This window comes from Eulemur rufifrons, chromosome 18, assembly GCF_041146395.1.
Source record: "Eulemur rufifrons isolate Redbay chromosome 18, OSU_ERuf_1, whole genome shotgun sequence".
Lineage (NCBI taxonomy): Eukaryota > Metazoa > Chordata > Mammalia > Primates > Lemuridae > Eulemur > Eulemur rufifrons.
Genome location: NC_091000.1, coordinates 2,942,416 through 2,969,636, shown reverse-complemented (window position 1 = coordinate 2,969,636; position 27,221 = coordinate 2,942,416). Strand labels below are relative to the sequence as shown.

The following is a 27,221-nucleotide window of genomic DNA, read 5'->3' as shown; positions in this document are numbered from 1 at the left end:
CACCGGAGCTGCAGCGTCGGGGCAGCGCGCAGCTGCGAGGTCAACAATCCAAGCAGCTTTGAATTGATTCAGATGCCGGTCTGGGGCTGCAAGTGCCACACGACCGTGATTGTCCCCGCACACCAAAGGCGATGACCCGGGACCGGAAGGCGCGCGGCCGGCGTCATGGGTCGAGGAGCAGACCCTCCCTTTGGGAGGGCACCTTGCGGTCCGGCCACCCGCCCAGGCCCCTCAGGACCCCGAAACCGAGCGCGGACTGAGCGGAACGTGACTGCGCTGTTTGGTTTTTCCAGCCCCGACCGCCGAGGAAGGCGCGTGCGTGGCTGTCGGAGACATGAATTACGCGCGGTTCATCACAGCAGCGAGCGCGGCCAGGAAGCCTTCTCCCATCCGAACCATGAGTGAGAACCGGGCCCCTCTCCCCTCCGGGGCGGGGTCCCACCAGGTGCCCCTGGGTCGCGTTCATCCATTCATTCATTCATTCACCTGCGAGCGCGCCCTGCGGGCCAGGCTGTGCGTGCAAAAATGAAATAGGCACAGCCCTTGTCCTCAAAGACCGGGGGCTGGGACGGAAGGCGGGTGTAGGGTATTCCTGCTGGGGTGCAGTAGGGGCAGGGGTAGGGAGAGGCCGGCGCTGCTGTGGGCACGTCCTGCTGCCCAGAGAGGCTCTTCCTGGGAGGTGGCGGTGGCACAGTGTGCAGGTTCTGTGCGGAGTGGGAGGGCCAGTAAATGGGAGGGAAAGGGGGGACCCCTGAGGCTCCATGGACAGGTGGGGGCTACCTGGAGGAGAATCTCCCGCTATTGTGGCCCTTGCTGTTTTCGTGATCCCTCTGTCTTCTCCTCGGTCATCTCCATTCTTTACTCTCCACCGGTGAGGAAGCCCAGAAAAAGTTATTCTGTGTCTTTATTTTACACTAGCATTCCATCCTAGTCCTTTCAGGCTGCTATAACAAAATACCATAAGATGGGTAATTCATAAACGATTGAGGCTTATTTCTCTCACAGTTTTGGGGGCCAGGACCTCTAAGATCAAGATGTCAGCAGATTCTTGTTCGGTGACTGCATGGTTCTTACTGGCAGAGCTTTTTCACTGCACCCTCACTTGGTAGTTGGGGGAACCTGTGTCCTCCTCACATGGCCAAAGGGGTCAATGGTGCTCCCTCAGGCCTCCTTTATAAGGGCACTAATCCCATGCATGAGGAAGGAGCGCTATTGAGCTAGTCACCTCCTAAAGGCCCCACCTCTGAATATTATTACTTCGGGTATTAGGTTCCAACCTAGGAATTTGGGGGTACACTAACAATTACATCATAGCACATTCTATCACTACAAATTGTTCAACTTTATAGTTTTATTGACTATAATGCATACTTAACTATCTCCCTTTGTAATAATCTTCAGTGAAAGTGTTTCTTCTCTTCATGTTTATCGTAGTTGATGTATATGGCAAGGACTTAAAATCAGTCATCTACTTGAGTACTGGATCACCCAATCCAAACATGTTCCCCTTTAAGACAGCTGTCATCACTGTGGAAGGTGGAAAGACCATCCAGTTTGGGGAAGAGATGATGAAGAGAGCACTTCAGTATTCTCAAAGTGCTGGGTAGGTGTTAATAGATGATAGAATTTTATTAGCTCATTTTCATGAGAAATAGTCTAAGGTCCATTGATATGGTGACTTGTGTCTTTATTTACTTGTGTTCAGTGGTTAGGAAGGTTTGGGGAAGATTTTTCAAAGAGTAATTAAGGGCAAGAGGGATATTAAATGCTCCTCAGTGATTGCTTCTCAGCCTTCAGTGACTGAGAGTCAGAGAAGGCTTCTGGAAGGAAGGACCATTTGAGCTGAGTCTGAAACAGTGAGGAGACAGCTGGGTGGAGAAGCACATTGGGAGAAAGGCAAAGTGTGATCTAGTAAGCAGAGATTTTAAGTCTCCAGCAAATTTTTAAATGTGTTCCCTTTCTAAACAAGCAGGTATACACATACATTGCCCTCATAGGTTCAAATGTCTTTAATTTTTTACAGGCAAGCTCAAATACATATCTTCACACTTTCTTTAGTTGGTCTTCTTCCAATGATAAAGGACAATTTATAGAAAGTGTATGAATTATACTTTATTAAATCTTTCTTTGTTCTGTGATTGAAAAGTACATGTTATTCATATGTGTATGTATATATATATATATATAAAAATCATGCAATATATATATTTATATATATACGCTTTTCTTTCCACGGTACAAAGAACTTATTGAGTCTGAATTTTTTTAGGACCCATAGAAATCTTCCTAGAAGGAACAAAGAATTGATTATGCAGTGAATGCTCTAGTGTAAAAGAAAGACTTCAGGTTTGGGATAAGAAACCTATAACTCAAATCTCAGCTCATTCATTAAATGATTGCCTTTATGAGAATCTCTGGCTGATTGCCTTTATGTAAATTTCCTAATGTCTCAATCTATTGCCTGTCTTTTAAATGGGAATATTAATACTGGCAAAAAGCATTTAAGAGTTTTTTAATTGAATGTATAAAGTGCATGGTATAAAACTACCATTTATTTCCTGCCTACTCCTACTATGATTTTTACATTTTACATTTTATGCTTTAGAATTCCAGAGCTTTTGTCCTGGCTAAAACAGTTACAAGTAAAACTGCATAATCCTCCCACCGTCCACTATCCACCCAGTCAAGGACAAATGGACATATGTGTCACGAATGGCAGCCAAGAAGGTCTTTATAAGGTAAGACAGAAAGGAAGAGGTAGCCCATGTGTAGAATGAAATATGTTTATAAATACCAACAGGAAACTGTACGATGAGACGGTGGGGGGGGGGGTTGTGTATGTGCATGGGGTACACAAAAGCCTGTCAGTATGTCCCCTAGTTTCCCTCACTGTGAGTACAAGGACTTTCAAAAATTATCTGCTCGTAAAAATCATTCACCAGCCTGATTTTTCCTAAATACAGAGCATGTGGTCAAGACCCAGACCTGTGAGTCATTAAAACAAGAGCCCCACTGAGGGAGTTCCAGCTCCTACGAGAAGCTTAGTGAGCACTGCTTAATTTCATCTTGATTAAAGATACAGGTTACATTTGATTTCTGCCTGTAGTTATGAATTTCAATGTATTTTTTAAATTCTTGAAAGAGCATATCCTCACACTCCTGAGATGAAAATGTTATTCCTTTGCTTGTCTGTCTGTGGAATCTGTATTTGCCACTGTTGGTATCTTGTCCCCGTCTTGGCTGTCCTTCTCGAGATCTGTTTACACGTCTCTGACTCTGACTTCTCTCTCTGGGCCAGTTCCCTTCCTCCCTCCCCATCACTTATTCCACCTGCCTCCCTTCTGGGCTGCAGAAAGTCCACAGAGGTAACCTCCACCAGGTAGTCTCCACAACAGGAGACCATACCTGTGGTCTTCCATTTTGTATCATTTTTTCTTTTCCTTTTCGTGAATTACTACTCCTGAACAAAGATTCCCTATACGCACTCTGACATCTAGATTAAAATGTGGCTCTTATTTATCTTAAGCCGAGTAGCTTTCTTTTTCTTCTTTTTCATGGAAATGGGAAAACTGTTACCTAGTTCACGTTAATGAACTTTAATAAAGTTATTATTAAACAAAAATGGATTATATTAATAAAATATTTTTAAAGATTTTTAGGAAGTAAAAAAATTCCATATCTTTTTTGTATTTAATTAGGAAAAGTAAAAGGATTAGCATGGTGTGAGTTTTTGCTTGAAGAGAACATTTGTGATTCTATGGAGTGATGTAAAAAAGTCTTTTTCAATGAAGTTCTTTTTTTAGGAAAGTATACTATGAACTTTTTCTTCCAGAAAGATGCTCAAGGCAGTTTCTTCTTTATCTGTCACAACACCAGTCGTATCAAAGAAGGAAGACAGCGTGGCTGGCCAAATACTCAATAACTCATTACTTATAACATGCTAATTACAGGGGCCTTAGTAGGATTTTGTTTAATTTTTCCTTCACTTTGTTCTCAGAATAGATGGTATTTTGGGCTCCTATGTTTCTGTCTGTGTCATCAAATGGTGCTGCCAGATCATAAGGAGCCCTCCCTTTAATTTAGGATGTTTTAAATTACTATATCCTCCATTACATGAAAATGTATTTATAGTTGACCCTAGAACAACTAGGGGTGGAGGTTGGGAGTGCCAACCCCTGACACACGTGAAAATCTGCCTATAACTTATTACTTCCCAGAAACTTGACTGCTAATAGCCCACTGTTGACTGGAAGCCTCATGGACAACATAAACAGTCAATTATCACATATTTTGCATGTTATATGTGTTATATGCTGTGTTCTTACAGTAAAGTAAGCTAGAGAAAAGAAAATGTTATTAAGAAAATCAAAAGGAACAGAAAATATATTTGGCATTCATTCGTGGAAGTGGATCAGGCAGAGGAAAATGTGCATGAGTGGACCCGCAGACATCAAACCCCTGTCGTTCTAGGCCAAACTGTATTTAGATTTTCATTTGATCTATTGATAAGACATATGTCGCCCTACTGATTTCTTTGGTCTTAGGATGTTCTGTAAAAACCAAATCAATCAGCTGCTTTGCAGAGGAGGATACATACTATTTGTCATAAAGTGCCAAAAGCTCATAAGGAAAAGGTAAATTGAACATCACAGTTCAAGCTGGGGGACAAAGTCAAATCTTTTATCTCAGTTGATAATGGCTCTACTGTTGTGAGATGTAGGTTGTTTAAAATAATAGGAAGAAAAGCTCGCACTGACTGTGGATTATAAAACATCGATAGGTGAGAAGGGATTATTCTGTGACTTACGTACGATTTGGTAATAACAGGCCCCTTTGATTTAAGCTGGAAGAATCTATTGCCTAGCTCTGTTGGTGTCAGTGGGCATCATACCGTTCACACAATCTCCTACGCTGTGTCAAACCTTCTCTTACTTAACCTCCAACTATCCTTGAACACTGTTGACCTCCCCGCCCTTTTTGGAGCACTCTCCTCCTCCGGCTCTCAGCACCGGGCTGGCTGGCTCTCCAGGCCCCCCTGCCCTGCCTCCCTTGCAGTGCCCCTGCCCAGCCAGTATTTACTGGGGTTCCTTCCGGCCCAGGCCTAGAACATCCTGCATCTGTAGACTTTGCCTGGGTACCTCATTGACACTCCTGTGATCAGCCATGTGCTAGCACCTTCCACACTCCTTCCAGATCTGTTTTTCCCCCTGACCACCTGACACCACCACAGGATGTTTCAAAGGCTCCTCACATAAAATAGCTCCTCATCATCTCACTCAGATGTGGACTTTTTGTTTCTGAATTTCAGTGAATGGCAGTGGTACCTCACCATCTATCTGTTCTCAGTAGCCAGAAATCCAGCATCGTTCCTGACACCTGCTCTTCCTCACTCCCTTGTAGTCCATAATCATGTTCTGTTGGTTTTCATTTCCTAAGTACCTCCCTGTTCTTCTCTAAATCTCCACCATCACAGCTCTTATTCAGATGACCCTTATCAAATGTCCCCAGGACTGTGGCAGTCACTTCCCAAACCTTCCACGTGTGTTCTTGCCCTTCTTTTATTCTTTCTTACTGCAACCAGATTGATCTTTTCAAAATGCATGTCTGATAATGTGACCCCCCCCCCCCACTTCTTAAGCCTCTTGCTCGCCACCCTTGGCTCCAGTGCCCCACGGCACGGTCTCTGCCCTCTTCTGTCTGATCTCCCCACTCTCCTCTTTACACTCTGCCTCAAGCCACAGAATTCTTTATGTTTCTCAAAATGTAACCATCGTCACCACTTACACCAAGGCATCCCTTCCTCAGGGAAGCCTTCCCTGAATCCCTGAATGCCCAGGTCTTCCTACAATGATGCACAAAACCCTCGTGCGTCTGTACTTAATAGCACTCGCCACTGCTTTTAATTGTACGTTTATTGGATAGTTATTTCATTAGTGTCTGGCCCTCACATGGACTGGTAGCTCCATAAGAGTATGAAACATGTCATTTTGCTCATCATTTTATCTCTAGTACCGTATACAAGTCTGGCTTACAGTAGACATTTAATAAATTTTGAAAAAGGAATAAAAGGAATAAATGGATTTTAGGAGACAAACCAGTTATGTTCTTTTTCACTTTACCCTACAACAGGGGTTTGAAACTATGGCTTGAGAGCCAAATCCAGCTCTTCATCAAATTTTATAAATAAAACTTTATTGGAACCCAGTCATATTCATTTCTGTATTGTCCGTGGCTGCCTTCTCACTGTAGAGGCAGAGATGAGTAGTTGCAACAGAGACACTGTGGCCTACAAAATACTTACTGTTTGGCCCTTTACTGAAAATTTGTGAACTCCAACTCTAGAGTCATGCAAACTCAAAATGAAGAAAGGGGTTCTGAGTCTGAAGACAGTACTAACCTCGGTTTACTGACAAGCTAACCTGTGCTTCTTTTGTTAGGTGTTTGAAATGATCATTAACCCTGGAGATAATATCCTCATAAATGAACCTATTTATGCAGGAACACTTCAAGCTGTGAGTATATATTTTTATAAAAGGCAGCTCTTATAATTAATAAGATGAAATGATTGCACTTTTAGAATTATCTATCCACTGAAAAATAAAATAGCATTTTTCATCTCTAAATAGGAGATGCTTAAATGATATATGCAAAATATGTAAACTGTACCCTCTGGTTCATCATATATTTCTTTTTTAAAAGCCAGATGTATAGGCACTAAAATTAGGTTGTGCAAAATCGTGTCCAGTTCTCTTTAATATTTTACTTGAAATGTAACTTAAATTGCAAAAATTTATTTTTTCATTATCTCATGCCCAAGTATAGCCATGTTATATGTCAATTTAATATAACTCTAAACTCATGTTGTATGATTAGCACTTCCACTCCAGTGTTAAATCAGTGGGTCTGTAATATCCAGAACGAGGAAGCTGATCATCCTCTCCTGCTGTGCTCTGCTCAGAACTCACCACGGGAATTATGTTTGTCTGGGACATTCTGCTTCAGGATGGAAGTGTCCACAAACTGCACCACATTCAGAGACCTGTAGTCAGAGTGAATAGGGAACTGGAAACCACACCATGTGATGAATGGTTATGTGAACTGCAGCTGTTTTCCCCAAATAGAAGAGACTCAACAAAGACATGAGAAGTGTCCTCAAATATATAAAAGTTAGCCATGTGTCAGGAGAATTAGATTTATTTGTACATGACCGTAGGTTGATAGAAGTAGAATCCCAGATAAATAGTTTCAACTCAGTATAAAAACTCTCTACCCCTTGGCGTTAACTGACTTCATAAGGAGGCAAAGCCTGGCCCGTCACTGCAGGTACTCAGAGTTACTTCTGATTGCCTCTGAATACAAATACTGTAAAGGTAATTCTAGCTTAGAGTAGGGGGATTGAATGAGATGGCCTTTGTGCTCTGCTGATTCTAACTTCATGGATTCTTTTTATTTTCCAAGTTTTAGGTTACTTTTGTGAAATCAATTTATAAAGCAATATATAAGCAATTCCAGTTATAATAGCATCCAGAAGAATAAAATAACTAGGAATAAATTTAACAAAGGAGGCAAAAGACTTGTACGTTAAAAACTCTAAAGCTTTGTTGAAGGAAATTAAAGAAGACCCAAATGAATGGAGAGACATCCCCTGTTCATGGATTCAAGACTGAATATTGTTAAGACGTTAGCACTACCCTCAGCAATCTATAGATTTAATGCAATTCCTATGAAAATTCCAACAGCCTTTTTTTGCAGATAGAAAAGCTGATCCTCAAATTTGTACCAGATTTTAAGGGTCCCAAATAGCCAACACAGTCTTGAACAAGAACAAATTTGGAGGACTTACTTCCCAATTTTAAAAGCTACCATAAAGCTATAGTAATCAAAATAGTGTGGTATTGGCAAAAGAATAGACATATAGAGCAATGGAATAGAACTGAGAGTCCAGAGATAAACCCATACATCCAATTGATTTCAACAAGAGTGCCAAGTCCATTCAGTGGGGAAAGAATAGTCTCTTCAACAGATGGTGTTGAGACAACTGGATTTCCACATGCAAAAGAGAGAAATTGGACCCTTACCTCACACCATATAATAAATTAATTCAAAATGGATCAAAGACCTAAATGTAAGAGCTAAAATTTATAAACCCTTAGGAGAAAATATAAAGGTAAATCATAATGACCTTGGATTTCATCATGAATTCTTTTTGATGAAAAACAGAGCAAGAACAACAAAAAATAGGTAATTTAGACTTCAAAATTAAAACTACTGTATATCAAAAGATAATAACAGCCTACAGCATAGGAGAAAATATTTGCAAATCATATCTGATAAGAGTTTAAAATCAAGAATATATACAGAACTCCTATAACTAACACCAAAAAACCAGTTGAAAAATGGACAAAGAACATAAATAGACATTACTCCAAAGGAGGTAGGCAAATGGCAATAAGCACCTGAGAAGATGCTCAACATCAATAGCCATCAGAGAAATGCAAATCAATGTATGAAAGCTGTACATGCAGTCTGATTATTTTGCAAGATTGAGGCTTAGCGGAAAAAAATTTCTTTTAAAAAATAGAGAAATGCAAATCAAAATCACGGTGAGTTACTACTTTATGTCTATGAGGGTGGCCATTATCAAAAAACAAAACAAAACACAAAACAGTAAGTATTGGTGAATATGTGAAGAATTTGGAACCCTTGTACATTACTGGTGGAAATGTAAAATAATGGAGCCACTGTGGACAGCAGTTTGTCTATTGCTCAAAACATTAAGCATAGAGTTACCATGTGATCCACCGTTCCACTCGTGGTGTATATACCCAAAAAGAATTGAAAACTGTTAATCAAACAGATATTTGTGCATAAATGTTCATTGCAGCATTTTTCACAACAGCCAAAATGTGGAAGCCACCCAAGCGTCCATCAATGGATGGATAAATAAAACATGGCATAGACATACATCATTCAGCTGTAGGAAGAAAGACAGATCTGATACCTGTTACCTGTAGATGAACCTTGAAAACATTATTTTAACTGAAACAAGCCAGATACAAAAGGATAAATATTGTATTATTCCACTTGCATGAAATATCTAGAATAGACTAATTCATACAGACAGAAGTATTAATAGATTAGAGATTACCAGAGGATGCGCAGAGTGAAGAATGGAGAGTTATTGCTTAATGGGTACAGAGTTTCTGTCTGGGGTGATGAAAAAGTTTGGAAATAGAGGTGATGGATGCACCCACACACATTATGAATGTAATTAATGCCACTGAATTGTACTCCTAAAAATGGTTAAAATGGCAAAATTTTTCTTACGTATATTTTACTACAGTAAAAAAACTAAAAATAATTGCATTTTCTTGATTGGATACTATTAATAATTATTTTCCTAAACTCGTAATATTGAAGATTACATAATACCTATAAATATCAAACTGGTGTCTACAAAAATAGCTGCCCATCCCCTTCATTGTCCCACCACCACCCTGCTTCCCTGACCCCCCTCCTAGGATCACGCTGAACCTCACATGACCCAGAGCAAGGCTGGCAAACCAGGGAGCCTCGAGGACCCTGTTCCAGCCTGCGTCCCTATCTGAGATGTCTATGCTGTACCACTTGCTAAATACTTTTAATATCATCCCTGCTTGTAATTATTTTATATAGCAGTACAACAGATGCATCATGTGATTCATTAATTCTGTCAAAAGACATTCATTAATAAACACCTGCTTTATGAACCAGTTCTTATAATTGTAAAGAGAATTCAGTCAGAATAGGCTGGCGCATGCTGTGTAACAAATGACTCCAATACACTCAATCGTTTGTAACTTACAGCTGCAAAGGTTTGTCTCTCCCACACGACACATCCACAAGACGGCTGCAGCTCTGTCCCGTGGCATCTTCGTTCCAAGCCCCAAGGTGACAGAAGCAGCCCCTATCTGGAGCCTTGCCAGTCTTAGAGCAGAGGGAGGGGAGAACCACAGCTGGGTGTTAAAGCTTCTGCTTGGCAGGAACACACATCACACTTCTGCCCAGCATGTATGGCCAGAGCCAGACACACGGCCAAGCCTGACAGAACCAGGGCGAGAAAGTGGCATCCGTCCTCTGGGAAGGGAGAGGAGCTGTTTCTGATCAATAACGTGATCCACCCCAGGGAACAACAGAGTTAAAATACATAATCTCACCCCTTAGGAGCTTACAGCTGAGTGCAGGTTGATTTGTTTAAGGTATAAAAGGTCACATTCTTGGTTAGTATTTAAAAAAAAGAAACAGTGGTGCTGCCATTTCGTGATGGTGTCGGCTCTTGTGCTTTCTTTTGGGCCCAACAGCTGCAGCCACTGGGCTGCAACTTCATGAACATTGCCAGTGATGAACACGGGATTATTCCAGACTCCCTCCGAGAAACACTTTCCCGATGGAAGCCAGAAGATTCAAGGAACCCCAAGAAAAACACCCCAAAATTTCTTTATACCGTCCCAAATGGCAACAACCCCTCTGGAACCTCACTGACAAGTGACCGCAAAAAGGAAATCTATGAGGTATTTTAAAAGAATATGTATTAACATGTAATTATATTTCCTGTTTCTTGCTGAGGTTTGGAAGAGAAACTGTGCAAGTTCCCTCTCTCATTAGCCTCTTGCTTTCAAGGAAGATAATTTATCATAAAAGGGAGTCATCTATGCCAATTTAGATGCAATAAATTTCTACTCTTTTGTTAATTATGAGATTTTTCTTTTCCTTTAATTGATGATCTAATACCAAAAATAGCATTTTTGGCCTGATGGTAAATTTTATGACGTATTTTAACATTTCACCCCAAGTTTGATTTTCATTATTTTATATTTGTGTCTTTATCTCTTCTGCTTCCTATTCCATCTAAATCAGGTTACAAAGAATTCTTTAAAAATAAGGCATGCTGCTCTTTTGTAAAATCTCTTTGAGGTACCTGTGATGCCTAGCTTTTCCCCATAAACATAATTTTTTTTTTTTTTAAAGTAACAAACCTATGCTGAGCTCTACAGAAATCCTTGAAAAATAAGAGAAATGTGCCTTTTGAAAAGTCTGTTTTATGTACCTGACTGTGCTCCCTAAGCCTTCACTACAAAGAACTTTTCAAAATAAATACCAAGCCCATGTTAAACCATATAGAATTTAGTCATGTGCAGTGGTATCACAAGAAACATTTCATCTGGTTCCTTTTACTTAGAAAATTTATAGGTTCAAAATAATGTCTTATTCTTATTTTTTATACCCTCCGGGGCTCTGTCCTGGGTTCTCTATTTACATACCTGCCCTTTTCCCTAGACAGCCTGGCCCAGTTCTGTAAGTGACGACTGCCGCGGTGCCTGGTCCCTGCCTCTTCCTCTTCCGTGAGCTCCAGACTTCTGTATCCAACTTTCTACTTCATGCCTCCACACAGATGTCTAATAGGCATTTCAAACTTAACGTGGCCAAAAGAGAACAGATTTTCCCCAGCCCACCCAAACCTCTAATCCACAACCCCTCATGTTCCCCAACGCCACAAATAGCGTGAGCATGAGGAGCTCCCCTTTATTCCTCTCTTTCCTTTCTCTCTCCGCCCCCCCCCCCACATCTAGTTCACCCTGTGGACTCACCACGTTATCCAAATCCATCGTTTTTCTCCACTCCCATCACTGTCCCCATCTTCTAAGCTGCCACCCGCCCTCACTGGACTCCTACAGCACTGTGCCCACTGCACCCTGCTGCGTTTCGTCCTGGTCTCTAACCAGTCACGTCCCTCCCCTGTTGAAATGTCACGGTACGGCCAGGCTCATGGTTCTGTTACAGCCTTCCAGTGGCTTCCGCTTGGGGTTAAAACAAAGTCCAAATTCCTTTATCTGCCCCACAGAGCTGTGTGACAAGGTCAGTCTGTTCTCAGGCCTTATCTCGTATCCTTCATGCTGCAGCCCACTTGGGGCAGCCACACTGGCCTTTCTGGCCCTTAAACATGCCAGGTGGTTTGCTCAGACAAGAGCCTTTGCCCTCACTCGTCCCTCAGTCTAGGTTTCTCTTCCCTGGTATTTGCACAGCTGAATCGTTCCTGTCATTTTGACCTCTGGTATTGCCTGGTCAGGAAGGGCTTCCCAATGATTGGACCTGAAATAGCTCCCCTGCCACTCTCTGTCTCAAAGCACTTTAACCACCCATCTAATATTGCTTCTGCCCAGTGTCCACTGGCTTATGTCGATTCTGTCTTGCCCACTGGAGTGTTAAGTTCCATGAGAACAAGGGCCTTAGTGCCTTGTTCACCTCTTTATCCTCTCGGTCTAGGATGGGAGACATTCAGTTCTTGACTCAGTGAATAAGCACAATTATGATACTGTTAAAGAATTATGATTCCAAATGACTTTAATTTTGGATAGTTCTTAAGAAATATATTACTTTAAGAAACAAGTATATTGCTTTAACTTTTTTTAGCTTGCAAGAAAATATGATTTCCTCATAATAGAAGATGATCCGTACTATTTTGTCCAGTTTGACAAGGTAAGTGATGATGTGAACTCATGTCACTATTAGAAGATAAGTTGTTGAAGGTTATTGCACTGCACTGGATATTAGCCTGGCTGCTGAGTCAGAGGTAATCCACTTTTACATCGAAACTAAATCAATTAAGATTAATTTGCCGCCACTTCAATTTCAGTCTTCCAGTTTTATCACAGGATTAATATCTTTCAATTTTTATATTATTGCTCCTTCCAGACATCACTTACCTTCAGTATAGTAGCTACCTCTCTGTTCCATGCATTTGGACAAAGAGTGAGTCGGGGCTGATGGGTTCCTTGAACTCCACATCCTAGTCCATAGCTCCTGCAGTGTCCTCTCAGGGATGTGAAGTGGGTTTCATTTTGGGTGTCAACTTCAGTGTCTGGGGAGTGGTTACCTAGCGCAGTGTTTGAGAAGGATTAGGAAGCTGTGTTCGAGCTGAAGCAGAAAGAGGACTGTGCTCGATTAGTGCTGTCCCTTACAGACATAGGAGGGGGCATCACAGGCAGCGTGCCACATATTTGCCACCCTGTCATTTATGTCCTGGATCTTACCTGCAGAATAATGGGCTTTTACGTTCATTCTCCCTATATTACATATGTACCCTACTTTTCACAATTGTTGTTTTCTAATAGACAGTAGTTGCAGTAAGAAAACCAGTTCCTCAAAATTCAATACCTTCTTTGCTCTAAGGGCTGCACAGAACATTCACCGCAAAAAACTGAGCATGGATTCTGTTCCCCCTTTAAATATATGGAGAAGAGACAGAAACTCTTGATTTCTCTACATGATTTGCCAGAACACTTCTTTCCACTCACACTCCCACTCTCACCGTGCCCATGACCTCCCTTCTCCTTTGTACCTCCTCTTGAAGTAAATATTGAAGTCAGTATGTCCTGCTGACGCCATTTCTCGCCTTCATTCTCATCTTTCCCGTTCGCCCTAAGGATCAACGTCTCTCCCTGCACAGTTGCGACTGCTCCTGGCCCTCCACGTTTTGGTCTTGTGCAAACTTGTCTTTCCTGACTTCTTCCTTTAAGTCTGTTAATCCTGGGTTTCAACCTCTGTGGCGAGGAGGGCCTGTTTGAGGTGACTCTAAATGTCTAATAATGGAACTGGAGCCAATGAAGGAGCCTCGCGTGTGTGTGTTTGGCAAAAAAGCCATGGAGACAGGCAGGTGCTTATGAAAGAATATGGATCTCTGTTCCTGTCCCGTGTTAAAGGGTAGAAATAAAGGTGAGAGAACACTTGTGCTACTGTCTTGCAAAAACATGCCCTGTCCCCTCGGTATGCGAAGTAATCATGCAATGACTAACAGAGTTCCCAAACCAACAGTTGTGTTGTTGTTTGTTTGTGTTTTCATTTTAGCCCTGGGCACCAACATTTCTTTCCATGGATGTTGACGGGCGAGTCATCAGAGCTGACTCTTTCTCCAAAGTCCTTTCTGCCGGGTAAGGCCCATGTCTCTACCGTGAGGCTCCATCGAAACGAGCCAGACACTGTACCTCAGCATCTTTTGGTCCACACAGTTCTTTTCACTGAAGATGCTTCTGTTCCACTTGCCCTGAAACACTAGTTTGGTTATTAGTGTTAATATCGGCCTTTTCTCTCTCTATTGATCTCCAGTGGTCAGACACACTGGCCGTTAATCTAAAGTTGCCGTGGGACTGGCCGGGCTTTTGGTATCATATGTGAGAGAGCACGTTTGGAAAGATGCCGTCACACTTGTTTTAAATGTACTCTTCTACTTAAATTTGTATTGGGAATAAAATGCAGTTTGTCTTTTTGGTTTTTTTTAATTGTCTAGATCTATTTCCCCTCAAGTCACAGCTGTCTTCCTAATGAAATCAAGACAGTGATATATATTAATTGTTAATGTGGGATTGGGACTGTGTCTTTTCTGTTTTTGTGTAGGTTGAGAATAGGGTTTTTAACTGGTCCAAAACCCTTAATAAACAGAGTTGTTCTTCACACACAAGTGTCAGCATTGCACCCCAGCACTTTTAACCAGGTAAGGACAATTTAGGAAATAGGTTTTTTAAATCAGATCAGAATAAAAAAAAAGGAAAAAATTCCGAACCTGTTTAGTGAATCATTGTTTTCCTTCCTGGTTTTTTATAAATCACTGACTGTATAAGCTAGGTTCAGCTTGTTACATCTTCATGCTGGTTTACATGTGATCAAGAGTTGTTTGCTTTTACCTTTGGCAAATATCAAATTTTTAGGATATGAACCATGACTTTTGTTATTGTTTTATTTACTCTAGCTCATGATATCACAGCTTCTACACCAGTGGGGAGAAGAGGGCTTCCTGGCTCACGTACACAGGTATTGAATCAGCTGTTAAAACATTCATGAACAAAATAGGAGCCCAGTGGACATAGTACAGATCACCCAGAATGTTGGTGGTTTATTCTTCCTTCATAATCCTAAGACAGACAAGGAATAGTCTATCAGAAGTCAAAAGTCCACTCGCTTTATTCGCACTTCACCTAGAAAGCCTTTTCAGGAGCGTCCCAGGGATGGCTTGAAAGCAGTCCGCCCTCACTCAAGGCAATCCAAAATCCCCACAGCTTAGCATTCCCTTATTTAGCTGACTGAGAGGGTAAACTGTGCATACACATGAATGTTTTCTTTAATAGTCAACCATGAGGGACACATGACTCAGGATTTGGCTCAAGCACAGAGGACTGAAAACGTAATTTGCCTAAATGATGAGTATATTGGTGCAAGTGATGAGTTATTTTAGTTATGTAAATGTGGTACCTCCTAGGCCGTTCAGAAATAAGGAGAGATGGGGTATCCTCACTCCCAGACCAGTGACTGGTCACGTCAGTGCTGTTTTCTTTGATCCTGAGTGTTCTACCCTGCAGATGATGATCATTGTTTCAGACAACTAATCACAAAGATTGATCCTGTTACATCCCCTTCTTCTAGGTTCCATATTTTACATAGAAATGGACTTTCCTTTCAGTTTCATTTTTAAATTATTCCACAATAAATGAAGAAAGACAGTGGTAAAAAGTTTCATCACCAGATGATAAGTCAAGCAAATACACTCTGTTCTCTTATCAAGTAGTCAACATTTCCATTAAGATAGAAAACAAATTCTTACAGCCTGGACTCCAGAGCCTTTTTTGTTCCTGCAGTGAATGTACTGAGTACATCCTTTTCATTGTTTCCTTCTTCTAGGGTTATTGATTTCTACAGGAACCAGAGAAATGCAACATTGGCAGCTGCTGACAAGTGGTTGGGTGGTGAGTGGAAAGTACAGTGCTCTTATGATGAAAGTAGCACCTGTGTGAGTGGGTGGTGAATGCTGCGTGTGATTAACAGTCCTGGTGGAAAGAAACCATCCCAGGAACATTCTTGCCAGGGACATGGTGCCCTATAAGCGATCCCAGAAGGCAAAATATACAAAGCTATTTCTTCTTTACCATTTTCATCTCTGCTATATAGAATTTGTCATGTAAAGAAAAAATTTGAAAGTCAACCACAAATAACTTACTTAAACCTAAATAATGGCCATATCCAAAAATTTGAGACTAATTTCAAACTTTTGCTTCAAATATTTTTTTTTTTTTTTTTGAGACAGTGTTGCTTTGTTGCCCTGGCTAGAGTGAGTGCCATGGCGTCAGCCTAGCTCACAGCAACCTCAAACTCCTGGGTTTAAGCAATCCTACTGCCTCAGCCTCCCGAGTAGCTGGGACTACAGGCATGTGCCACCATGCCCGGCTAATTTTTTTCTATATATATTTTAGTTGGCCAAATAATTTCTTTCTATTTTTAGTAGAGACGGGGTCTCACTCTTGCTCAGGCTGGTCTCGAACTCCTGACCTTGAGCGATCCACCCGCCTCGGCCTCCCAGAGTGCTAGGATTACAGGCATGAGCCACCGAGCCCGGCCTGCTTCAAATATTAATAGAAGAGCAATTGTCAAACAAGCCATATACTCCTTTCCTAAAAAGTACAGAGATGAAATAGACTGTCCTTACAACATATTTACCTTCTAATCATTAACCTCATTTATCCATTGCTAATTTGATTGCAGGATGTTTTTGATTCATTTTTGTTATAGAAAAAAGTCAGATGAATTAAATGGCTTTGGTTATATTATTAAAATGCCTTTGATGTAAATAATAGTAAACCAAACATACTAATTTCTTTTCTCTGTCATATCTCTTTGCCTATCACGTCGTCGTACAAGTAGAATCATTATCATTTGGATAAGAGTACTGTGCTAGCCCAGGTGCGGTGGCTTACTCCCGTAACCCTGGCACCAGAGGAGGACAAGGCAGGCGGATCCTCAAGACCAGGAGTTTGAGACCAGCATGAGCAACACACCAACCCCGTCTTTACAAAAAATTAAAAAAAAACTTAGCCAGGCATGGTGGCATGTGCCTGTAGTCCCAGATATTTGGGAGGCTGAGGCAGGAGGATGGCTTGAGCTCAGGAGTTTGAGGTTGCTGTGAGCTGTGATGACACCACTGCACTCTTGACTGGGCAACAGAGCAAGAGTCTCAAATAAAAAAAAAAAAAGTACTATTCTACCTTTTACATAGTAGTGCTAATGAAAATATTTTAATCAAGAGCAAGTTTTCTTTTTTAGAAAAGACAGTAATGAAATCAAACTATCCTCTCTTCTTGATTTCTCTCTTTTAATACTCAATGAAACATAAAGCCTACAAGTGCTTCTGGAATTCTTGAATTTTAAGCACTTCTTGCATAATTAATTACATTCTGATAAAATTCTAGTCCACTAAAGTTCTAAATTATATGTAAATGACAGGATTTGTTGAGATGCTGGGAGGCTCCAGGAAGGGCTGAAGGATCCTCTTCTAAACTTGACCCAGGGGTGCTGTCTGGGTGGGCTCAGCTGAGCCAGGGGAGGGAGGCTCTGCATTTCCTGCCCTGCACCCAGGCTGAGCCCCTGGCGAATGTGCCCACGTGAGCGACTCGGTCTCCCCCGCCTCTCACCCCCCCCCCCCAACACTGACTCTCGGAAATAAAACAGCGAACATCAGTTTTCAGGGCTCTTAAAATGACAGTTTTTAAAATGCAATCACCCAAGGAACTTTTTAGAAACAATTGTTCATAATCACTACGTTATGCCGTTCAGCATCTTGATGTCACCCAAAATCCTTCCTTCAGAAGACATTTGTTCTGTGCTTTTGGTTGTAGATTTGGCAGAGTGGCACGTTCCTACTGCTGGAATGTTTTTATGGATTAAAATTAAAGGCATTTCTGATGCAAAACAACTGATTGAAGAAAAACTCATTAAGAAAGAGGTAAAATCGGGAGATGAGGGATGGGGAAGCCTAAAGCAAAGTTATGCTTTTTCTTTAAAGTAATTTTTTACTTGAATGGGAATGGGAAGAGATGTTTTTTGCTGCCCACCACTGAACTCATAATGTTCTAATATTAGATATGTTATCTCATTATGAAAATCATAGCAGGTTTTTGGGTTACGTAGTTATCCATCTGGTCTAACTTAATGGCAATGTGGTCATTAGCATAGTGGCTGAGAGCAGTCCCTGCAGCCCCACTCCTTGGGTTGGAATCCCAGCTCCAGGCCTTCCTGGTTGTGTGGCTTTGGGCAAGTTCCCCTCCTGGTGCTTCATCTGTGCAATAGAGACAGTGAGAATCCCTCCCTCATGGGGGTGCTGTGGTCATTAAATGGTGCACCATGTGCAGAGTGCTTAGAAGATGCTCGATGCGTATTGGCCATTAGTATTTAAAATGGAGGGATTTTTTTTCCTGAATATGAAAGTATAGTATACTCACGGTAGGAAATTTGGAAAATGCATAAAAGCACAATGAAGAAATTTTTAAATAGCCCATATTTTCACCACTCAGATTTGTGACATTTGTGGTATAATTTCTTGAAGAGCTTGTTTGTGTTCTTCTGGTGTTGTGGCTGTGCACTTATTTCACATGGTTAGATTACACAGAAAAGTTTATTTCCTGATTTTTTCACTTCAAATTAGCTCAGGAGAAAGTCTTCTAGCTTTCTTTTTTCTTCCCTTTGTATTTATAAACTTATAAGTCTACTTGGATTTCATTTGGGGACATTGATTAAACTGAAAATGCTAAATATTTTTCTGTGTCACTTTCCAGTTTACCAAATAAATTTTGCCTTCTCCATTAATTAATTCCGTTACCATGTCTGTCAATCTTTTGTAAACACTGAGATCTGTTTCTGGAATCACTTGCCTTGAAGCAGTAAGTACTAAAGCGCAGGTTGGGTGGACGGTGGCAAAGTGCTGTGCCAGTGCCCAGGACACAGGTGCTCTGCAAGGTGGACCTGGAGACGGCCTGCCTGGACTGCAGCCCTCGCTCCACACCTGGGGAAAGTCCTCATCCCCTCCAGCCACCTCCCTTGAGGGCAGGACTGATGACTTGTTCATTGTTCTAATTCCAGTCCCAGCATTCAGGAGGTACTTAATAAATATTTAACCACCTTATTTTACAAATACATTTTAGTATAACAAATCGAGTTGATACCTTCCTTGCTTTGCTATCGCTGGCATTATCATCAGAAACGTTTGGTAAGTGGCTCTCTGTGAGTATCTCTGAGCTGGGTGCTGAGGATGTAGACTCTGTGTTTCACTGTACTTTTCTCAGTTCCCTGCATTTAGTCCTTATGTCCTGTCCCATGTGCCTTTGCCTTGTCCCAATAGTCTCCACCTTCATCACAGTGCCCTAGCCCAGGTCTTGTTCATCTTGCAAAGAGACTGTTACCACCCCCTCCTCCTCTTACAGCTCCTTCCGTCTGGTACATCCCAGAACCTTTCCACCACATTGGGAGAAACGATGGCTTTCACTTCATTATTAATGAAGGTGGCAGAAACCCACCTTCTGCCTGCAGATCTTTTCCCCAGATCATTTCCCTCCCAACTCCTCTGCTTTCCACTGCCAGTGCCCAGATTTATACTGTGTCACAACAGGCAGCTACTTAATGCGTCTGAAGGTCATCATTGTGCTGGCTGATGCTGTCATAAAAGATAAACTGCAAAATGTCAAAGACTTAATACAGTGCAAGTTTATGTCTGACTCACATAAAATTCGAAGATGAGACCTTCAGGGAACTCTGCTCCACCAGTGATCCAGAGACCCTGGGTCCTTCCATCTCGTAGCTGTTCAGTCTGCGACACACGGACTCCAGGATCGCTACAAAAGGGAAACAGCCCGTGTGGATCTCACACGGGAAGATCTCTGTGAGGCAGGCCTAGCAGTAGCACAGGCGACTTCAGCTCACATCCACTGAATGGAAGTCTCTCAGGCGGCCACACGTCACTAGAAAGAGGCCAGGGAATGAGCGTGTGTGAGTGCCAGAAAGAGGAACTGGAGTTCGCAGTCAGGGAGCTGTGTCTGCCACAGTGGTCACCAAGAACAGCCGCTGTTCCCGCCACCACGTCTTCACGCACTCACTGAGTATTGTTATTCCTTCACTTCTGGATTAAGTTACTTGCCTCCTTTCAGTTCTTTTCGCCAATTTTCTTCCCATCTCAGGGCCTTTATACTCTGTATCTTCTCCCTCAAGTGCTGTTCCCCACGTTTTGCCTGCCCAACACTCACCTTTCAGGTCCCAGCCTAAAACTCACTTTCCAACTTGATTACTTAAAAATGGTATCTTATTGTTTGAATCAGTATTACTTTTCTAGTTAAGTTAAACATTTGTTTTTATTTATTAGTATTTCTGTTTCTTCAGTGAGCTGTCCTTTGCATATTAAAGCTAGTATTTGAGTGTTTTTCTTTTTATTTTCTGTGAATTCACTATATATCAAGAAGAGATGGCATTTGCCATATTTATTGTAAAGATTTTTCCTGTTTCTATATGTTTAGTGTTATTTATTGTATGACATACACCCTTTTAATATAAATTTTTTCTCTATTGAATTCTTTAACTGCTTTTATACTTAAAGCATCTTTCCCCACTCTGTGATTAGGTTTACCTGTATTATGTTTTAGTTTTTCTTTAGTGGTATATTACATATTTTCCATAAACTCTCTTTAGGTGTTAATGCTTCCTGGAAATGGCTTCTACGTCGATAGCTCGGCTCCTAGACCTTACGTGAGAGTGTCCTACTCTTTAGCATCTCCAGAGCAGATGGACGAGGTGAGTACAATAGTCTCTTTAAAGTAACAATAGCTATCAGCTCCATTTTTTATTGCATGTATTTACTCTGTGAATTAGAACGTTATGTAATGTCATTTTAGGTTTCTAAAAACCAGATATTAATTGACCAGTCAGGAACTCCCGTTATAAGACCCATTTTGCTTTGTTGCTAGACTTCTACAAACAAATGAGACTAAGATGGAATTAAAGTTTGTTGTCTTCATGAATAATTTCTCAGAACTTGCTGAAGAGTGCTGGGAGATTGCCAACATGTTATGAGGATAACCTTTGTCCTTACTTCATGGAATTGTCATGAGCCAAAAGTACAAATTCATGACAGACATCAGTCTCCTTGTCTGAAGAAAAAAGTATCAGCAGGGTCAAGTAGAACGATATTCTTAAATTAATCACAGTCTAGCTTTAGGCAAAATAACAAGAAGGAAAGAAACAACATCCTAAGGACTGTGTATCTGGAAATCCAAACAGAAGAGCTATAAATTGAATGATACCATTAACACTGAGACGAGTTCATACTCATCCTTGGAGATGGAAATTTTTCGTGTGTTCTTTATTTACTTGCATTCTCGTGTCATTAAATAGGCTTTTCAAAGTTCCCTTGCTTTATACATATGAATAGAGTTGGAGAATTGAAATTATAGAGAATGCATATGCAGATGAGAGAGTATATGAATATACAAGATAATTTGTGTTGTGGATGAAATAGAAAATGAAAACATTGAGGGATATACACACAAAAAGAAAATCCAGGAAGTCTGATGTATTTCCATCGACATATTTTAGTAGACGTTGATGGCATCCTGCCCAGATAAAACTGATGTTAAACTTGACTTTTCATGGTCTTATCTCAACCTCAGGTGGATACTCTGTTTGAATTTTTAAAGTTATGACAGACTTTTCCAAAGTAACATCCTAATTTAATTCATTTGTATCTCTCTTCTATTTTAGGGATTCAGGATATTAGCCCAACTTATAGAAGAATCTTTATGAAGAAATCGAACTAATCACACTGCTCATGGATTTTTCTGATAGGTTATTTCCATATTTTAGCAGGAAGAAGTGGTCATTGGTATTAGACTTACAGATTGGATTTCCTCAAATATGTCCTATCTGTAGTAGTTCAACTAAACAACTTCTAAAGTGCCTCTAAATCCATCAGATTGCCAGAATATATTTATAATCCACTTATGCATTTTGATAAATTGCCAATCTGCAGGCCGGGCGAAGTGGCTCACTCCTGTAATCCTAGCACTCTGGGAGGCCGAGGCGGGAAGATCGCTCGAGGTCAGGAGTTCGAGACCAGCCTGAGCAAGAGCGAGACCCCGTCTCTACTAAAAATAGAAAGAAATTAGCTGGACAACTAAAAATATATATAGTAAAAAATAGCCGGGCATGGTGGCGCATACCTGTAGTCCCAGCTACTCAGGAGGCTGAGGCAGGAGGATTGCTTAAGCCCAGGAGTTTGAGGTTGCTGTGAGCTAGGCTGACGCCACAGCACTCACTCTAGCCCGGGCAACAGAGCGAGACTCTGTCTCAAAAAAAAATTGCCAATCTGCAAAAATTATTTTTATCTTATATCATAAAGAATTCTGTAGTTGCTTGATAATTTCCCCTAAATTTTGTTTGAAACTAATATTTTACACTAAATTATTTTGAAAATGTAAGGAAATAATTAAGTTCAAAATAGTTTTTCTATTTTTTGGGAAATTTAATAAGAGCTTGTTGCAAAATTTGTTACAATTTGACCATTATAAATGATTTTTAGTAACAGTACCATAAGTATTATGTTATGCCACAGAAATCCCTTTAAAATAAAATTTGAAACTAAACATACCTAAAGGCATCAGACCTGTTAATTCTAAGTAAGGAGGGGAGATCATGGACTTAAAATTTACTACACTGTATTTTCATAATACGGCATAATTTATTAAGCAAATTCTTATCAATTATGTAAATTAAATCTGATACAACTCTTTGAAGAATTATTATATACTTTTTAATACCCTTCTTTCTCATCTTTTAAAATCCTTATTATTTCCTTCTGATTATTAAAGTAATATATGTTCTTTTTACAATTTTCAAACAATCCAGAAAATATAAGGAGTAAAGTAAAAGCCACTCCCTGTCTTGCCCCGCAGTGAGAACTGCTGTCAGCGTTTGTCTTTCCCGCTCTGTAATGACTTGCTGTGCCCACACGTGCAGCACCTAACAGAGTGGCTCTCACGCTGATCGTGTCATAAATACCCTGTATTAGCTTTCTACCAGTGTTTAACAAATTCCCAAGATTTAGTAATAATAAACTTATAAATTCCTTTGAGGAGTTAGGAAGTTTGTGTCATTGTTATTTATGCCATCCCTTGTTTATGTAAACATCTGCATTACGGTTTTATGATTTTCATGCACAGCTGGATGAGATGTTACGTCTTCCAACAGCTAACGTTCTTGAGCAACAATGTCAGCCTCGGGGTCAAAACACCTGGCTCCAGGCCCAAATCCCTCTTTCTAAGGCAGCTGCTGGCAGTTATTTAGGAGAGATGGAGGAGACGCAGGCCTGGAGGGGGCTGAGCTGAGGAACCTGACATTCCATTAACGGTGAGAAGGGGGACGTGTAAGTTAAAGAGATTTATAAAAGTAAAATAAGCCTTCCACTTACTTTATTCAGTAGTTTTCCATAGTAACCAAAATTGCCTAGCCCAGCACTATACTCAGCCTCAGGTATTCGCTGATAGCAACACTAAATGAACTTAGACACTATGTTTGCAATCTCACTATTATTCCCTGATGAGAAATGGGCTAGTGTAAGAACCCCATCTTCACAGCAATTGGGTGCTACCTACTCTTACTGGTTAGTAGCAATTGAATATATGACGCTGGAGTTCTGAGGTTGGAGATGCCAGTTTGTCCTGTCAGCAGCATTCAGTCCTTCTCAGAACACTCTCTTCCTTTGCTGTCTTTCTCGCTATAAACTACTGGTTGTCCCCTTGTCTCTCGGCCTATTACATTTTAGGCTCCCTTAGTCATTGACTATAGTCGGTTGAATAGTGTCCCCAAAACATTCATGTCCACACAGAACCTATAAATGTGACCTTATTTGTACAGGTTGAGCATCCCAATTCCAAAAATTTGAAATGCAAAATCTGAAACTTTTTGAGCACCAGTGTCACAGCCCAAGTGGACGATGAAGATGGTGTTAATACTGCAGAAAAAGTGTTCATAAATGACTGTGAAAATGTGTGATGGGCTTATTGAAGGATTCAAGCAGTGCGCATTCATAACAGAATAAGAAATCATATCAGTTTTTAAAGTCAAACAGATACTTCTAAGACAAAAACTGACCTTAGTGAGGAAGATAACTGGAGGCAACATTTTAAGAAGCCGTCCAGCAGAATGCCTGCTCATCCCTGGGAGATACGCTTCCCAGTCCCTCCCCTGCTTCTCATGGTTATTCTCATCTAAAAACATATATATAGTATACAGTTACCTTGTAATCCCAACACAGGAAAGCCTGCTGTCGTTTGTTGCTACTTTTATTAAACAGATGATCCAGGTGTCCTAGTGCTGCTTAGTTATCCTGAACATACTATTTTTTCACTGTATTGATGGTATGTCATTTTTTTTTTACTGTTAAGTACTTGTGCATGAATAAGTGTAAGAAAATGATTGTTTATCAGTAGCATATAAATTCAGAGTCAGGATTGATGATGATGCCAAACAACCAGATTGTCCACATGGATAGCTGAGATAGTGACACATTACTTTCTGATGGTTCAATGTATACAAACTTTGTTTAATGTAAAAAATTATTTTAAAATATCATAAAATTACCTTCAGGCAATGTGCATAAAGTGTACATAAAACACAAATGAATTTAATGTTTAGACTTGGGTCTCATCCTGCAAGAAATTGCATTATGCATATGCAAATATTCCAAAATCCAAAAAAATCTATAGCACTTCTGCTCCCAAACATTACAGATAAGGGATACTCAACCTGTAAATAGGACCTTTGTAGATGTAATCAAGTTAAGGTGAAGTCACACTGGATTAGGACGGGTTCTAAACCCAATAACGTGTTCTCATGAGGAGAGGGAGACACAGACACACAGAGGAGAGAAGGCCACATGAAGCCAGAGGCAGAAGTTGGAATTCTACGGCTACAAGCCAAGGAATGCTGAAGATCTCAAGCACCACCAGAAGCTAGGAAGAGCAAGAAGGGATTCTTCCCTGAAGCCTTTAGAGAAAGCATGGCTCTGATGACATTTTAATTTCAGACCTGTGGCCTCTGGAACTATGAGAAAATACATTTCTGTTGTTTTAAGTACTGGGTTGTGGTGATTCACTATGGCAGGCCTAGACTATTAATACACCAACTCATCCTTGACTCCCCCCTCTCCACATCAATCTCTCCCAAATATTTACTGTATCCATTGACCTGTCAATGTACAAACACTTGCTCTTGAAGAGCAGTGACTTGTCTCCATAATCTTTTTAAATTCATTCAGTTCCTAGCAGAGAGTAAGAACTCAGTAAATGTTTAGAGAAGGAATCTGGCACCTTTAATTCTATCCTCAGGCAATGCTAAACCGAGTCTCTAAAAAAGGATTAATAAAATATGGTATATGTATACCATGGAGTTCCACTCAGCCACAAAAAACAATGGTGATCTAGCACTTCTTGTATTATCCTGGATGGAACTGGAGCCCATTCTCCTAAGTGAAGTATCACAGGAATGGAAGAATAAGCACCACACATACTCACCATCAAATTGGTACTAATAGATCAACACTTACGTGCACATATGGAAGTAACATTTATCAGGTGTTGGGCAGGTGGGAGGGGGGAGAGGGGATGGGTATATTTACACCTAATGGGTGCGGTGCGAACCGTCTGAGACATGGGCATGCTTATAGCTCTTGCTCAGGCAGGGCAAAGGCAATATAAGTAACCTAAACATTTGTACCTGCATAATATTCTGAAATAAATAAAAATTTAAAAAAATTAAAAGTGACACTGAGCTGTGAACCTTGCTCATTCATTTTACTCCCTCAAGAGAACTTCTGCTGTTGCACCTGAAAAATCCAAAGTCTGGTTTTTCTGACAGTCAATTTTACCTTCCATTTTCACCTTCAAATTGGTAAGCTCTTCCCAACTTAACCCTTGCCTGTCCCTTTTCCACACCTTGGCTATATTCTGTCTTGCATTGTCTAATCACACCCCCAGAGTCCCTGCATACCATTAGCCTGCCCTGACAGGCCACCTCCCAGCCTCTCTCCCTCACCTAAATCAGCATCCAGCTTATTTATAATCTATCAGCTCCCCCAATCCACCTCACAGTCCAACTCCAGGGCAGGCCATGTAGAAAATTCAGCAAACTGTTGAAGGGTTGAAAACTTGCATCTTGATATTACACAACCTTAAATCTCTTTAGTTTTGATTCCTTAAATTGTGTTATCACTGATTGGAAAGGAAAACAATGAGTTTCTGCACTTTCTCGAAAAATGCCTTTGTGTAATAAATACTGTAAGAGTCACAGACCTGTGCATCAATGTGCTTCCAAAAACCTTTAGTGTTTTCCTTGGTCCAGAACTCTGAACTTGTTTCACCAAACAGGTTCCTACTACCATAGGGAAGAAGTTTAAGTTTGTGTTAAGTATGTGAGGGAAACACACATTACTAAGTGGGGGGGGGGGGGAAAAACCTTGAAGTCTCCGGTAACATCAATTCTAGTTAAATTTCATAATTAACCTTGATCTATACCTTATTTACATGTATCTAGATCTTCATGAGTTAATTTCCAGAAATATTCAGGGGCAACTCCTTTTACAATGGACAATCTCAAAAAGATCCTTCATTGTGTACATGAATTAACTAAGGACACAATTTGCCTTAGAAATTGCTAAATAGCTTCTCTAACAAAAAACATTTGAAGGCCGAGTCCTTAAGCTTGCTAAAAATGTTGCTACTCACAAAAACAGCTAATATTTATCGAGCGTTTTTACAATGTGCAGAACGCTGTGCTGATGAGTTTAATACACATTATCTCCTTTAATGCTGCCAATGGGCCTGGGAGAAAACTGATGCACAGAAAGGTTAAGTAACTTGTCCACAGACAGCCAGCTGGTAAGTCATCAAGTGGGATTTGTACCGCTTGAAGCCTCTGAGTCCAGAAGTATATTGCCTCTTGAATTCCTAGCAGTTTTACTTACTGATACTCCCTTTTGTTATTTAGCTGCTGGCATAAAGATTTTCCCGACTTATCTCATCCTTTTGTTGCCAGGACCTAGGTAAGACCAAAGTCTCTCCTTGACCGAACTATTTTTATGTTTGAAAGAGAGCCATTTGGCAGTGTGTCAGTACTGATGCACTTTCATACTAAGTAAATTTTTACTGAATGAATGAATTCCTTAAAATAAATGACTCTTTGATTCCCATTAAGAACTTTTTTAAAGACAGAAAGATTTTGACCGTCTCGAAGTCTTCCCTCCTACAGTACGCTGCACATTCCATTTTAGTGATTCAGGAAGAAGAAATCACAGGAAAGTTGGCAGGAGGGTGGCGGGCAAGGTATCA

General features: G+C 40.6%; 1 protein-coding gene and 1 non-coding gene across 4 annotated transcripts; both read left to right on the top strand.

The window, feature by feature from the left end:
• Positions 1 to 22,275, top strand: LOC138398926 (kynurenine/alpha-aminoadipate aminotransferase, mitochondrial-like). Of its 3 annotated transcripts, none has more exons than XM_069493376.1 (13): positions 1 to 401; positions 1,435 to 1,603; positions 2,606 to 2,738; positions 6,438 to 6,512; positions 10,341 to 10,550; positions 12,451 to 12,516; positions 13,885 to 13,967; positions 14,431 to 14,527; positions 14,783 to 14,844; positions 15,709 to 15,773; positions 17,697 to 17,803; positions 20,533 to 20,634; positions 21,601 to 22,275. In XM_069493376.1, the coding sequence occupies exons 1-13, from the start codon at positions 335 to 337 to the stop codon at positions 21,640 to 21,642; spliced, it is 1,278 nt and encodes a 425-aa protein (XP_069349477.1). In that variant the 5' UTR covers positions 1 to 334; the 3' UTR covers positions 21,643 to 22,275. The 3 variants fall into 3 exon arrangements, with proteins under 3 accessions (XP_069349477.1, XP_069349478.1, XP_069349479.1); XM_069493377.1 differs by having other exon boundaries at positions 1 to 430; positions 1,452 to 1,603; XM_069493378.1 differs by lacking the exon at positions 12,451 to 12,516.
• On the top strand, positions 8,480 to 8,552 carry LOC138399245 (small nucleolar RNA SNORD60). The gene has a single exon (XR_011236135.1). It is a non-coding gene; the product is annotated as a small nucleolar RNA SNORD60 (small nucleolar RNA).
• Positions 22,276 to 27,221: the final 4,946 nt, after the last annotated feature.